Genomic DNA, 16,667 nt, shown 5'->3' with positions numbered 1-16,667 from the left:
TAAACTATTTTTAATTTTCTCAGTATTTATTCTTTTCAATATTTTCATTAAATCTCTGCACCTTTCCTCCAACATAATGATTTCTTGGCAATTTTTTTCATTTCCTTCTTCATATATTGCCCTTCACCTTATATCAGTAACTCGCACTGATGGTCTGGATTGATTACTTATCTGTTCCAGGCTTTAGTAACAGTTTTGTTCCTTTCATCTATATCTTAGGCAATATAATACCCTGTCCATGTTTCAGAATATTCTTTAAATGGTACTTATTGTGTTACTAGGTTCCAGTTGTTAACAGCAAAGTTCTTGAAGAACGTGTGAAGAATCTAAAGGATTCTTTAGTAAGGCTGAACAGAAATGAGAGATCTCTTAAAACTTTAAAGAGTGTGTTAGGTTTTTACTAAATGATTGTGTAAAAATTGCTGGAAATCAGCAATTGTATGTCATGACTGAAGAGAAGAATACTCTTTTGCTTTTGATAGTTTATTTCTTTTGCACACTCATTGAAACACCTTTGGAAACACTGTCGAGGTGTACTCACTGTGGAGGTGTAGAGAAAGCACTGAAGAGGATTGCAGGGCAGGGTCTTCTGCAGCAGTACTGTATTTCCATTCAATTTAAAATGGTGGCTGCATATAGAATTGTAGAATATTCCAAGTTGAAAGGGACCCACGAGGATCATTGAGTCCAACTCCAACATGTAGGACACCATCTTCACGTACAATCAACTGCAGTTTATTAAAGCTTATTAAAGTTTATTAAGCTTTATTAAAGCTTAAAGCTGGTAGGTCTGCTCAGCTCTATGCCTGTGCAGCATTGTACGTAAGCTGGTTAAAATGTACTGCTTCCTGTTTCAGCTAGTTCATTTGCATATCTGAAAAATCCATTTCTCTGCATGAAGCTAATTTGGAGGTGTCTGCATTCATACTGTAGGCAGGTCAATGAAGTTTTGTTAGTAGGCCTTGAGGCAGTAACGTGTTAAAGGAAATAACTCTGAGCTGGGTCTTCTCTTATCTTGGAAAATGAGTATCTAAAGATAGTAATACCTAAAGTATCAAGCCATCTCATCAAGCTGTCTCTCAGTCTTTGTTGAAATCTTTGAAACCTTTGCCACTGGGTTGGAAAAGAACATTAAATGCTGTTCTTAGTAACTCAAATTATATAATGTATCTGAACTTTTCTATGACTCTGTCTTGAAACTTTTAGTCCTGACAGAAGTAACTATAAATTGCAGAAAAAGATCTGAATTGTTATCAGATATCTTTCATACAATAAACTGCAGAGTAGTTTTTAATGTGGATGGGCTTATTAATTGATTACCTTTTATAGGCTTCCTCTGAAAATTCTCAGCTCTTGAAGTCTAGGTATAAAATCTTCAGTGGAAGAGACAGTAAACTCAGTGGGTACTCACTGTTTTGGACCTTTTTGGACGGAACTGTCAGCTTCATCTTGTCTTGAGTGAGAGTAAAAAATAATTCAATAATACAAATATGTAAGATTTGCAAGTTTTCTGTATTTTTTTAAATTTATTTTAGTAGACAAACTGCTAGGAAAACTATGGTTAAAATAGAAATTGCAAGCAAAACCATGTCACAATTTCAAGTACTAAAGGGTCCTTTAGGACCCTTAGGGCCCCTGTTAGTCTTTAGTTTAGTTTTGGAATACAGTGATTAATGTATCTATTGAATCCAGTATTTGAAGTGCTTTGTTAACAGTTACCTCACGTGAATCTGAGTCTGTGCATGGTAGAACCTATCTACTCACCCTAGCCTGTGAGTAGATCAGTGTGCTGTCTGATACTGTGTTGTCTTTTCTTGTGTCCTTACTCGGTCTGAAAACTTTATAGCCATACATATTGGTGCTGTAGGACATACTGTACTGTAGTCAAGAACATTTAAATAGCTGCCTTTCTTTGTGTTCACAGGCTTTGAAGCAAAGCTTTATCTGTAAACTATACTGGGAAGTAGCTAAAAGTGTTAGAGAGACACCAGTGTTAGAAATATCAGGATTCTGAGAAGAATGTCATTTGTTCCCTAGTCTTTGTGTTCAACAGAGTGAGTGTGTATGGTGGGACTTAGGAAAATGTTCATTTAAAAGTCAAATAACTCTGAAAAATTGTTTTTCTGCCCAAATCTGCATGTTTTCTTAAGGCTTCTCTTTTCTTATTACTTTATAGAAACTATCAGATACCTGCTTAGTGCTTTACAAGGATACTTTCCTTAATGTGTCTGCAATTTATCATATTTTATTTCTGAAGTTTGTGCGAGGACTGCTGATAAAACTATTTGAGTTCTGCTAGTTCAAGCTGTCTATATGCTTGTGGAACACTTGTGCATAAAACAATTTGAACAAGTGCAAACGTGTATCACTTTCTAGTATACAGAAATAAATGCTGTGTTATAAGGCTCTTTTTTTTTTTTTCTGATTTGCAGGTAGAAAAAATAACTGGCCACCTCTTCCTGAGAATTTTCCAGTGGGTCCATGTTTCTACCAGGACTTTTCTGTAGACATCCCTGTAGAATTCCAGAAGACAGTAAAGATTATGTACTATTTGTGGATGTGTAAGTATTTTTTAAATAGAAAACAAATTGCCAATTCAAACATGAATTTGGGTTACTTTGGGTTTTGTTGCCTCTGTAATGAGATATATTTTTACAATATGATCTTAATAGCACTTTAGTTTATTTAAGAAAAAGTAGTGTAAGTAAATTAGCTGAAGAGTCAGTCCATGTTACAGCTATCCTTACTGCACCAAACATGCCCAGAAGAATCTTCGTGGAGTTAATTTTGCTCTCATTCAGGTGCTGTGCTGTGGTTGGAGAAATGCTGAATGAATCAAATTTGCACATGAACATTTGCAAATGAAAAACATTTGTTTTGCCTGTCTTGTCCAGTGTGGTAAGAGCCTACAAGTACTCTTAGACTGAGGAAATTTCAAAGATTTTGGTGCTCTGGTGCAATTAGTGTATTTTTTATTATAATAAGGGGATGTAGAATTCAGAATTTTTCTGTATTTTTTTCAGGGCTCCAGATTTAGGAAACATGCATAACTTTACCTTTTAATCTGGTAGTCCAATGATTGTGATTGAAGCATGTACTTAAAACACAAATGAGCAGTGAGCATACAGTCAAGTCAATTCCACTTCATCTTGCAATATTCATTGCTGGTTCATTAATCTTTAAATAAGTAACTAAGACCGTTGTAGAATGTGAGATTAGTACTCCTAAATCTGATGGGCATTTAGGCTTTATGTCAAGTCTCACATTAAGGACTCCAATATGTTAAGGTACTAATTGTGTCCACTTGCAGGACGGAGTTTTAGAAGTGCCATATGTTTCAAGCACAAATTGAGTTGGGCAGTGAGAACTGGAATATTAATACTTAATTAACATTGATTATTATTAACAGTATTAATTATAACATGATTATGTAATTATTAATAATTATTACTTTCCGCTTCTTACAGCAGTAAGTAATGGAAGCAGTGATGTAATAATATTTGAAAATGCTGACTTCCACTCTCAAACTGACCGTTTTTCTTCTAGATAGACGAAGATTCTAACAAAGTCCTCGTGCTCTTCTATTTCTTCATATCTCATACTCTCTGACTTAGGGACTACTCGGGAAGGGGCACAATAAAGGAAGAGAAATGCAAAATCTAATTCAGGCTAAAAAGAAATGGTTGAGTACAGAGCTCCATGCCTTAGGACTGGCTGTTAAATCAATCCCTGTGACTCTTCTTTCCCAGGAATATATCTACATGGTTTGGCTCATACTTCATTAGGGCGGGTGTGCTTCCCCAGTGGAGGCACTCATTACCATAGCAAAACCAACTGGTTTCTGCTTGCTGCTGTACTTCCTATCATGCTTCCTCTTTCAGAATATTCAAAGACTTGTAAGGCTTAGGGGTCTGTGAAGATAATCACATTTGGATAAATCTAGTACTGGCTGCTCCACACTTTGTAAAGCAAGTTAGTTTTCCTGTCCCTTTTTAGCAGCCCTAAAAACATACCTTTCTATTTCTTGTATGTCTGTGTTGGCTTGGTTAGTAGCAATCTTAATATCTTTATTCTTGGACATTAAGTATCTGAAGAAACTTCTTAACCGGTTTCAGATCTATATGTACTTTATATCATGAGAATAAAAAGCTGCTTGTATTCTTATTCCTGTGAATTCATCCATCTTTTCTCTGCTTGTATTAAAAGTCAGAGTTATCTGATTCTTTGATGTGGTTTTCTCTTTGCAGTTTTTTTTCTCAGTGGGGAGAGCCTTTTTTTTTTCCTGAGTGCCTCCACATGATACTGAACTACAGCAGTTGAATAGTAATGGCTTCTGTCAGCTGACAATGAAGCTTTTCTCTGCTGTCTTGGTTTTGCTACCTTTGTAGTAAGCTTGTCGTTAGAGTGGCAGTTTTCCTGTCTCTGTGGTACTGGGCAGTTTTCAGATCTTTGTATGCTGTTACAAATGTAGTATCTCATGGTTCTTGATTATTATCTGACACCAAAGAGTTTTTGGCTCAAAAGCCTGTGTTTTCTAGTTGCTCTCACAGCCCAATATCATGTGCTAAAAGAACAGAACTGATTTTCAAAGAATATTTCTTATTTGAAGTTACAAAGACCTGAAGGGGTCTTTAATCTCATAGAAAACTTTTGTGGTGTTTGGGTTTGTTACTTTTTGTAGTATGTGAACACTTCCTTTTTCAATGAATAAGACCTTTGCAAGTTTTCAAAGACAAATGACTTAAACTACAGATGATGGTGGAAATATAGCCTAAGGGGTCAACTTGTATATACATATTTTTCCATTAGAAGACTCTTGGCTCATCTATTCTTGTGTATGAGGATACAATCATATAGTATATATGTCTGTCTGTGGTGATGTTTGTCTTGCCATTTCCTAAGAACTTCCAAGGATAGACACTTCAAAGACTCTTTCCAGTGTTGGTGGAAATTTTACTTGTTCTATCTGCTGTTGTTACGAGGCACACATTTACTCCCCTTAGTTATTTTCTCTTGAGTAAATTAGTATAGTTCAATCAACCTTTCTTTGTAGGTCACGTTTTCTAGAGTTCTAATTCTTTTGTTGCTGCCTGATGGATTTGGTGTTTAGTCCATTCCTTATTCTTACGGCATTTTTATTGTGCGGCATCCAGAATTGGACATTGTGAACTGTGTCCAGTATTTTACTTGAAGGCTTAAAATACTGTGTAGAGGGAAAAAATAAAAGTTCACATTTTTGTTAGTATGCACTCATGTTCCTGCATCCTGTTACAATTCTTGCCTATTGTGCAATAGGTTGTTATTTTCTGCTCATGGGTTTTTTTGTTAGTGGCATGTGGTGGCTGTTTTTGTCATAAGCTCATTTAAAAATGAACAATCATGAGGTGTGTTGGCTGGCTAGTGGTCTGTGTATCAAGAGACATTCTTTTTTTCTAGACTTCTCTCAGGGTGAATTTCCGAAGTGAATAGTGAATTATGTTTGTGCTGACCTAAGTCTGTTTTAGAATCTATCTTTTCCTGTACTTTGCCCACGTGTGAGGGATTTTTTCCCCTCATTTCCAAAAAAAAAATAAAAAAAATCTACATTTTAAGCCTCTCTGATATGGTTCAAGGTTGTTGTCTTGTGGTGCTTCTCCTTAGGCATCCCATTCCATGTGAGGCATTCTGTTGTAGGCTGGCAGTGCAGCTGGTTCCTTGGGAGGTCAGGGGGGAACAGCCAAACACACGCATTTTTCTCAAAGGAGAGAGAGGAGAAAAACGCTTGTCCACAGCTAGACTAGGAAATGGCTTTATTTTTCTGAACACTTATGTGTTCAGTGAAGTTATTGTCACTTGGAACAGTGTTAAGATGTGCAAATGCTTTGAGTGCTCTTTATATAAAATTATAAAGTTTTCTGCTTCTGGTCACTCTTAGTGGAAAATATGTAAATTTGTCTGAAGGAAACTATTTTGAGTTCCTTCAGCCTACATGCAATGATGTGTGCATTTTGATTAAACATTTTTTTAAACTAAGTTGATTCAGGGCTTATTTAAGCACTAGTTAAGATGGAACCAGTGTTCTTTGAATAGCCTTATTTTCAGATTCTTTATAAACATGCCAGTTCTGTTAACCTTACCTTCCACTGGAATGATTAAAATGTTTCTCTGGCCTTAAATAATTAGCGCTTAAAGGAACTGCTTGCGCATTCTTCTTATAAATATTATACTTCATCCAAATGTACAAGGACAGAAACCATCCTCTGAAGTAGCAGAATCACTCCTGAATCATTGGGTATTGCTAAAAAGAGACAAATTCATTTTTATCTTTTAACTGTCTGGCAGAACTAACTTCTGTGCCAGATAGCATGAAAGTAGTAGTTGTAGTCTTTCACACTACTGCTGTATCTTTTTTTGTTGTTCTAAGAGTGTTCCAAGAGTGAAGTATGTAAAGTCATAAGGCCAGTGCATTTACTTTAATTGAAATTAGATCGTTAAGCTGTACCATGATTTTGTTTTACTGAGAAATATATTTACTAAGTAGGTTTTTTTGCTTTACTACATGTAAGGCACAGTGTTTGGATAAAAGATTTTTTTTAAGTTCCTTTCAAATTAGAGCATGTACAGTGCTAAATTTTGTTTGAATTTATATCATTAATAAGCTTTTCTCTTAAACTTAATAATACAATAGATTCATATGGTAATATTAAAATTGATAGCCTGCATTTATAGAGAAAGTAAACAAACAGCATATTTAAAAAGTGCAAATATCTGTATCTAGTAGCTACTGTGGAAGTCTCAATTACTGCAGCAGTGGAAAGGTCTTTTTTCATCCTTTTAATATTGAAAATTAATTTTTATGACAGTTTTTTCTTCACCATATACCTGATAATAATTGATTTTTATTGTTCATTATTTTCACTTGGGAATATTGGCGTGGAAAGCCAGAAGACTGTATAAAAACGAGCTTATTGCAGAGAAAGGATATTAATTATTGTCAGCATGTTTATATTGTATTAAAAAATGTTTATGTGTTACTATAACAGTTATAATAATTTCTTATATTAACATAATTTAATTAAGACTTATTTTATTGCTTTTTTTTCTTCTTCTTCTACAGTCCATACAGTGACACTGTTTCTTAATATCTTTGGATGTTTGGCCTGGTTTTACGTTGATGCTACACGAGGAGTTGATTTTGGATTGAGTATCCTATGGTTCTTGCTTTTTACACCTTGTTCTTTTGTCTGCTGGTACAGACCACTTTATGGAGCCTTCAGGTAACAAGTTTACTGTGACTTAGGATATGTTAAAAATACATATTACACTTGTTGAAATGCATTAACATTCCAGAATTTTTGTAATTATTAGATAGCGATTATTTAGAACTATCATAGAGTATTCTTTAAAGCATTGACAGTTTTTACCATTAACATAGTATTTGTAGGAAATTAACTTTATTGGGGGCTGGTAACAATTTTAAGGAAAACTCACAATATATTCCTATCCCTTTGCACAAAGAAAAGCAGGCAGATAGTTAAGGGTATCTTAAATTTTTGGCTTCCTGAATTAAATTCATAAAACTCTGTTTAAAAATGTTTGTGTTAAATGAACTGCAATGTCTGCAATTACCATAGACCTAGATTCTTGAGTAGAGCGAGTATACAATAATCAAATTCAATTTTTCTTTTCAGTTTTTAGCAGTATGTATTTGGCATACTTGTATTTTTTTCATATTATTTTAATATTAGCTTGTGCGAATGGAAGTTAAACTATGTGATTGATACTTACATGGTTATGACTATATGACTCTTATATCCATATATGATACAATTCTTATATCCTTAAGGCTTAAAAACAAGGTGAGCAACGTGGATAACTGTGATCAACTGAAAATACAGAGACTATTTCAAGTGATAGTTCTCATTAACAGGTTATAAATCTGATATATCTCTCTTAGCAGGCTTTTTTTGGTTTGTCTTGATTTTTATAAATATTTATTATTCCTGATTTGCTGGAGGAATTCAGAATGATACATTACTTTTCAGAAATTTAGGTTTTGTGAATCCATAGCCTTTCTTAGTGAATATGGTTTGGTTGGAAAAGGAAATCTACTACTTACATTTTCAACTTTGTTTCAGTTGCTCAGCAGAAAATGAAATAATTATTGAACTGAACTGGTTGAGTAAATAGAAATGAAAATAAATTCCCTTCCACGAGAAATGTTACCAATAGCAAAATCTGGTTCCTAAATCAGTTACTAAACTAGTGATTTTTACGTTCTTTAGGACTTTGGTAGGATGCAGATCATGTGATCATTAGTTTTTGAGTTTTGTGAGGTTTTCCCTGTTTGTTTGTATTTCTGTTTTTGACAGGCTTTTAACACTTTCAGTCTTTCAAGTTGGCACTTAAGTAATTGAAATAGCAAGCGTTCTTTGTGTATTTTGCTTTCAAACAGCAGCTGCTTTAGTATTGTGATCTCGATTATGTTTCAGAAATTCCATATTAGATTTTATTTCCTTTTGCAAGTAAAAGATTTTCTTCCCATAGTGCTAGTGCTGTAAATTTCAGTCTGAAAGTGGGGTACACTTCTATTCTTCATTCACTGTAGCATTTGTTAAGTCATTCTGTTCCTGGCTACGTGTAATCTTTTTTTTTTTTTTTTTGCCCTCTTTCAGGAGTGACAGTTCGTTCAGATTCTTTGTGTTCTTCTTTGTATATATCTGTCAGTTTGCTGTACATGTACTTCAAGCTGCAGGATTTCAAAGATGGGGAAACTGGTAAGTATTGTTTGTCTGACAGACAATATACAAGGCTACAGAAAACACAAATTTCATACAGCAACTGCAATGTGTTTTTCAAAATACATATATATATGTATATGTGTATATATATATGTGTGTATATATATATATATAATAAATATATAATATAAAATAATATATATATATATATATATAACAAATATATAATATAAAATTATATATACATATATATATACACACATATATTTTTGTTTTGTTTTCACTGAAATTTTTTAATTTTAGCACCCAGAAAGGCATTTTTAAAATGCTCTTAATTAGGGAAAAATAGTGAATATGTGTGAGGTACTGCTGTTATTTGGCTTCTCAAAATTTTATTGTACAATGTAAGCCCCCCAGGACTAGGCTTTTATCTCCTCTGTTTTAGTGGAGTGTAGAGATGTTATGTGATCTATTTTTAGGATTAAAAAAAAAGGAAAACTTAGAGAAAAATGAAGAGTAATTTAGACATAATATAATAGTCATTTACATGCTGTTTTGTATATTCAGTTATTTGTAATTATATTAATATACTTCCTACTTGCTAATGAAATTTTCAGCTAAAATTTGAAGAATGGGTTAACATTGTATTCAAGTGAATATGGTGCGCTATCTTAGATATAATTTGAAAAGCTTGTTTGTATTAATCAGCTCAGAATTGTTCATCTTTCTTTTTTGCTGCTTATAAGTGTATAGCATTTTCCTGAAGCTTTTATATATATATATGACTTTTATTTTAAGCTTCAGGGTGTAATATTTAGATTTTACGTGGAAAAGCTGTTAGGTATCATACTGTTCTTGGAGGAGAAAAAAATAAATAACCAAACAAAATAGAATTAACTAAAAGCATGGTTACAATAGCCAGATGCTATGATATGGAGAACTATGACTGGCTGGCAGTACTGGATCTGTAATGACCTTTCTCTGTATCAGTGACATTTTGCTGCAAACTTCCAAACATTTGTACAGCAAACAAAATAATATTGTTTTAGAACTAGAGTATAAGGAAAAACCCCTTTTCACAATTTTTGCTCTCAAATCCAGTGTTTTCCTTTTTAATTGAGACCTTGATCGACTTGGGGGGGAAAAAGAAGTAATTTTAGGGGGACAACTTCCCACATATGTAGAATATGCTTTTAACAATACTTGGCATATGGTTGTGAAAAGTATCCAGATCATCAGAAGATGTTAGAATTTTGTTTAAATTCAGTTTGAATTTTGGAGATTTGTGGTGAAGTCCAGTTAGATATCAGATATATCAAAGCAATTTGAAGCAGACAGAAGAAATTTTTAAGGTCTTTGGGTTTACAGAATATTTTTGCTCTTTTCATTGGAAGAAAGTTTCCTGTCTTGATGTTTTATTTTCCATAAGACAACCTGTTTTTGTGGTTTCAAATTTGATACTGTACTTCAGTGGTGTTTCAGTTTCCAAAAAATGGAGAGATGTCAAAGATACAGCAATCTTGTAGCAGGTTAATCTGATGCTCTCCTTTCCACTTTCAAAAATTATAACATTAATCCCAATCAACGAACCATCACAGTTTTCCTGACTTTTTCTTCAAAAGTGTTGGAAGTTGATTGGGACCAGGAGGTTATAAAGCTTCCCTTTGATTTGGATACCTGTTGTTAAGTGGCTCCTATGCTGTGCAAAGTAAAGCTTTTCTTTTCTCCTTTCTTCAGTGGATGGATTTCATCTCTTACTGGTCTTAATAAAAGTATTCCAGTTGGCATTATGATGATAATCATAGCTGCACTTTTCACAGCATCTGCTGTGATCTCATTAGTTATGTTTAAAAAGGTAAGTTACTTATTCCACTCTTCTCTTTCTATGTTTGATATAGATTTTATTTCCCTGCTTGGGAGAGCTACGCTCAAAGTAATGGGTATGACATGATGTTCTTGGGGTCTGCCTTACATATTAACATTTGTGCTTCTATAGCTTTTTTTGTTTTGTTTTTTGTTTTTTTTTTTTTCTTGAGCTGTTATTCAAGTTAAATTCAGCTGTTCTTACAATGCAGTTATTTTCTGCAAACTGAGATGGGGAAGAGTAAGTTCGAGTAAGTTGGGAAGGTAAGCCCACAGTGAGTGGGATAAGTGAATTCACTAAGATTGTAGCTGTAGATAAGAGGTTGCAATTTTCAAATCTGTGGTAGTTAATTCATCAGTCTGAGTGAAATACAATGTGACTCAAATGGCTGCTATTTGGATGTTAGAATCATTGCCATTGTTCTATTTTAATCATTGATTAAAATCAATAAAAGATAGAGATGCCTTGAACCTCAGAAAAGCATTTTTATTTTTCTCCTGAAATTGATTTTAACATGTTGACAGTTAATGATTACACTGAATAAAACCTCAAAGGTGTGTTTTTCCCTTGGTTCTTTTTTGTGAATTCCCATCCAGAAGGTCCACATTTAGATAATAACCCTGCTAATAGGTTTTTGATGTTGCTTTGATTAAATTGAGAATTCTGCATATGATGTGCTAGCAATTCTAATAATTCTATCTACCTCACAATTATGATTAAAAGTTTTCACATACCCAGGCTCTTCTGTCCTATATACAGGAAGCTAGAAATTATAGGCATAAACTGTAGATTTCCCTTCTCCTTATTTGTTTTCTGCATAAATATCCAGGGATAGGAGAAAGAAAGAAACAAGAAGAATGTAGAACTTTTTTTTAACACTCTTTCTACCACATGCATCTGGATTATTTAAAAAACCCTGCATACTCAGATATGACATGGTACACCTTTATGGATGGAAATTGTTTCATTTCTAACAAAAAAGTTACAACCTTAATTCGACTGCTTCACAGGGATGAAAAAGTTTTTTGACATTTCATTTTGTCAGCTAGTTAAGGAATTGATTGGCTATGAATTTTTAATTCACTTTTTTTTTTTTGTAATTTTAATGCTCAAGTAATTGGAAGTTACTAGGGATTTGATTTTTGTTGTACTATAGCTGTGTATTGTTGAAGGCTTTGTAAGCCATATATTGTTCAATATCCATGCTTATTTTGCAGAGCTATTGATCATCACATTAATTTAACAGACAGGTATCAGCATTATTAGCATGTTTTATACTATATTCACTAAGAGTTTAGCTTACTAGGTTCTTGTAAACATGTAAATCAGATAAATTGTTTCTAAAAAATTATGTAGAAAAATATTTGAGGGTGTTATTGACACAATGGATTCAAAAAAACTTTTTTGGTTTTGTGTCCTGCTGTTTCTCTTAACCTGAACACTTACTAACTCTAACTCAATGAGCTGGCCAAGCTGTAGACAAATTGAGACAGAAGATGCTTCTGCAAGCTATGGTCCCTGTGTAATACTAAGGCTGCAGTCTGTTTGCATATTTAAATATGTTGTTTCAGACAGTAGATACTGTACATGTAGTAAAGACCTATGAGATTCTGGTGAAACAGCAAAAAGCTACAAGTATTGCTACAGCTGCTATTGCTGCTGCTGTGCATGCAGCAAAGCAATGAAAATCTGTAGGATTTGTGGAAAAGAATTCTATTAATTCGTTTGCGGACCTTCCCAAACACAAACAAGCCAGATTTCTCCACCACAGACCTCTGCTTTGTGTTTGAGACTTTGCTGTTAACTTTACTAAGAAATGGAAGGGTCTTCACACCTTATTCACTGCTTTCACACCTCCCTAGGTGCATGGTCTCTACCGCACAACTGGCGCTAGTTTCGAGAAAGCACAGCAAGAATTTGCAACAGGAGTGATGTCCAACAAAACTGTACAAACTGCTGCAGCCAACGCCGCATCAACAGCAGCAACCAGTGCAGCTCAGAACGCGTTCAAGGGTAACCGAATGTAGAGAAATGCAGAAGTCATTACGGTTCTCTTTGATTGTTCTTTATATTCCGGTCACTTATTATATTCCCTAAAAGCCTAGAACAAAATACACACAGCATGTTTGTCTCTTCTTCAGCTGTGCATGGGTAAAATGGGAAATGTTTGGTTTCTTCTATTATAAATTTATTTATTTTTAAAAAAGATGACTGTTCTTTGCCCTTCTGTTATATGTTGCTATCTCTAACATAGAACCTTCCGTATCGTCTGGGAGACAAATATTTCAACAATTGGCCTGAAAATGAATTGCAGTATTTAATGTTCAAATAAATACATTAGGAATTTGGAGTTTTTTTAGTGGTTCACTCTTCTGTTTTTAAACTTCAGGAAAGCACTTTGGATCAATTATATTTGCTTGTAATAACTGTTTTCCCTATTTCTAGTGTAAGAAGTGGGGTAGACTGAGAGACGTAGTAAGTTAGGTTTGGCTGATACTTCTGCAATTTCAGCTGCTGCTGCTGGAGTACAAATACAAGTAGGGTAAATGTAAATTCTTTCCTTTTTTTTTTTTTTTAGATAAGTTTTTTGATATAAACCTTTAAGCGTGCATGAATACTGTTGAGTTACTTAATCATGTTTAAGTAGTGTTTTGGTCCAAAATTTACCTGCACCAGTTTATGGATTTTGTTTATATCTATTTTCATGGAGTATTCTCTACCTGTGAGAAATGACAATGGTGCATAAACATTCTTTGTAACAGGATGTGTAATGCAATGTACAGTTTAAGGAAGTTAACTGATGGTTTCAATCACAGACCTAAATGATTATATATTTACTATTTTTAATTTCAATATTCATTTCTTGGAGTAATCATTTTGCTGGAAAAGAAATGAATATTGACATTTAAAACACTAGTTTTTTGCGTCACTCCTTTCTTTTATATGCAGTGATATTTTTGTTGTGCTTGAGGTTTTTTTTTTTAAAGTAGATTTGTGTTTGCAAGTGGTACTAAATCTCTAGCCTTGTCAGTCACTCTGTTTACTGCTTGTCCAAAAGTCCAAATATACAGTATTTCATTTTCTAACAGGAATATTGTCTAAAATCAAGCTTTTGAAGCAATGGCATCTAACAGATACTTGAATTCATTTTAACATAACTCAGCCATCTCTGTGATTTGATTTAAGCTGAAAATAAAAGCTTCCTAACTATTTTGAGTTGGAAAAGTGAGAAATATACATCTTTCACAAAGTCAAATGTTAACGCATTGAACTGAAGGCCTAAGAGGTTAAATTGGTGCAGTAGAACTGAACAGTCAGTCATGCTACGTACCATCACAATGTTCTAGAGTTCAATCAGGTCTTATTATAAATGTTTCTGTCCTTCAAAGGTTATCTGATATTCCTTGATTGACTTATGAGTCTTATGCATAGTATTTGGGCTGTTCTTTAACTTTTTTTTAGGAAGTGAAAACAGGATGGACCAAGTCATACAAACTAGTGAAATGTCACTGTAGCTGAAATTAATTCAGCTCTTAAGAAGAATCACAATTAGTGAGAATCAGTCATAAGCTTCCTAAGCCCCTCTATGTTCTGAATGTGGACTGACCTTCATAGATTAAGTCTTTTTCATTACAGCGTATTTATAATAACAATAATAACATTAAAAAAAAAAACACAAACTTATCTCAATCCCTTGATCAGTATTACCATTAGTCTGCATTAGCCTCCTTTCTTTTATTAACTTATTTAAATCCAACTTGAATTTGGATAAATGTAGCAGTTTCACCTATGCTGAAGATCATTTTAACAAATATACTTTCTTCTAAATATTCTCTGCAAACTTAAAAGCAGTTTGGTTAGTTTTTACTGTACAGGGGCTCTAAAATTTTACACTACTAGACACTCTAGCATTGAACTTAAATTTGCGTGGAATGTTATTAAAAGCTTTCTAGACAAAATAATTCATTTTCTCTTGAGAACAGGTACCACACTTCTAGCAGTACATGATTGTTCTTTTCAAAATCTTTTAAATTTGAGTGTTTTATCTAGGAACTGTAATATGGATTACTTTTGAATTTAATTTAAACAGTTCTCTTGGATAGCTCCTGAGTATGAATCACAGGGACAACATCCTTGCAATTAAATTCAAGCTTAAGATTGCATAACAGCATACATTAGCATAATATATTATGGAGGAAAAAAACAAACAAAAAAAAAACAACTTTCAGAATAAAACCTGAATTTGGCAGGTAGATTTTTTTTTCCCAAATATTTAAACATTCTTTCAGAAAACAGATTTAATTTTCAAAGTATACTGAACGCTGATTTCTAATGTCATGGGTTAAGTAATACAGATTTGAACCTCATATGTAAAATTCAGGATTCACGTACACATGATTTGTTAAACCAGAAGTCTCTGACACTTTGCAGCCCAAAAGGGACAGAAAAGTTTGAGTGTAGCTTTGGCAACAGACGGCTGATGTTTGTTAAAATATTTTTTACTTAACTAAAATGAGATTTTACAGTCTCTTATTAACTATCAGAGTATGGCATCCACTTCAGTTGTCATTTTGTAGTATTGTGGCAAATTGAGTACAAAGTATGAAGTTTAAACACTGGAATGTCAGTAGTCATTGATATGTAATTTAGGAGGTGGTTTTATTTATCTGGGGATGTTTGTATATTTTGTAAATTACTAACAATGCTCTGCCATCCTGGTGAATGTCATGGTTCTGTACAAACACACTTCTTCTGTCCCTCTGTTGCATGTCTGAATACTTCGGAAGTTTTGTATATTTATTGTATTAACACAGTGTCATAGAATAAAAAAAAAATACTTTTTTTCCTGGATTTTTGCTCTGTATAGCTTTGAACGAAATAGTGTTTTTTTTAATGTGAAGTTCAGGATGACACACAGGGCGGCTGATCTATGTAAAAATCTCACTTGTTTTTTGTAAGTCTGTATATAAATGCTGTAATTCTGCTTAAACAGGAAAGTAAAATGTCCACTATCAAAATTATACAGTAGGATAATCAGAATTAGCTTACTCAGATATTATGAAGAATATTTAAATACTTGCAGCCTGCTTACTTGTGCTGTAAAGTTAGAGAGTTAAAATTTAAACATGTTTTGTCATTACTGAATGAAATTCTGCAGCTATTAAGTGAATCCTAAAACATTGTTGAAAGTAAAATGAAGTTGCTGAAAACAGCATTGGTTTGGTACTGTCTGTTTTCCTAATTTCTACTGAATTGACACTTCTGTGTCACTGCTGTCTTGTTGTTTTTTTTTTTTTCCTTTCTTCCTGAGACACTATTTTTTTCACATGATATTAGCTGTAACACTCACTCTATAGTACTGAATTTATTTCCCAGTTTTCCTTGAAGGACAAAATGAAATAATTTAGATCACTGTGCTGTACTACATATCATGTAGTAGTGAAGTTCTTCATTAACTTAATCTGTTTCTTTGTAATTTACAGATCTAGGGTGAGAGTGGCAGAATAAACGAACAATTTTTGAATTTTCTTGTAAATGGCATGCATAATTGCACCATGTAATAGTCATGTTTTATAATCAGAAGTATTAAACAGTTTAAGTGCTGTTGTGGGGAGATGATAGCTAAGGCTAGTTTACCTCAGGAGGTTGTAAGCTCTACATTGGGAAAGCAAGCACACACAGCAAACAGCACAGAGCAGAGAAATGTGTTTAGAAATAACTCAGTGATACCTATGGAAACATACTTCTGTCACACACAAAAAAAAGTCATACATCTAGACCATTCTAGTTATAAATTATGAAGAAGGCACAGTGGATCACATAATCAGAAAAATAAGTGTTAGGTTTCACTCAATTACATTCAAAATGTACTACTTAGTTTGTATTTTTCCATACAAATTAATTTTATGCCTACAAAGAGCTTTTATTCTCATCAGTGTAAAAAATTAAGAAATAGTTCAGATATCTTATCTCAGCAGCAGCATACTAGTTTAACTTCATGCTAGGCTTAAACTAGATACCATGTCTCACACAAGTGAGGAAAAAAAGAAGTGTTGCTGGGAGGTATGACTTACGGATCATGC

The 16,667-nt window shown here is 33.5% G+C and overlaps 1 protein-coding gene across 2 annotated transcripts in view; it reads left to right on the top strand.

Annotated features, from left to right (window-relative positions):
* The window catches only part of SCAMP1 (secretory carrier membrane protein 1), a 41,519-nt gene extending 25,720 nt beyond the window's left edge, over window positions 1-15,799 (top strand). For both annotated transcript variants that reach the window (XM_068667108.1, XM_068667109.1), the window contains 5 exons: window positions 2,433-2,561; window positions 7,097-7,256; window positions 8,655-8,756; window positions 10,458-10,575; window positions 12,447-15,799. In XM_068667108.1, the coding sequence (XP_068523209.1) occupies window positions 2,433-2,561; window positions 7,097-7,256; window positions 8,655-8,756; window positions 10,458-10,575; window positions 12,447-12,611 (674 nt within the window). In that variant the 3' untranslated portion in view covers window positions 12,612-15,799. The remainder of the gene's footprint in view (window positions 1-2,432; window positions 2,562-7,096; window positions 7,257-8,654; window positions 8,757-10,457; window positions 10,576-12,446) is intronic.
* Window positions 15,800-16,667: the final 868 nt, after the last annotated feature.

The sequence above is a fragment of the Anas acuta genome, chromosome Z (genome assembly GCF_963932015.1).
Source record: "Anas acuta chromosome Z, bAnaAcu1.1, whole genome shotgun sequence".
Lineage (NCBI taxonomy): Eukaryota > Metazoa > Chordata > Aves > Anseriformes > Anatidae > Anas > Anas acuta.
The sequence above is the reverse complement of the archived record's forward strand: the minus strand, read 5'-3'. Positions and strand labels throughout refer to the sequence as shown.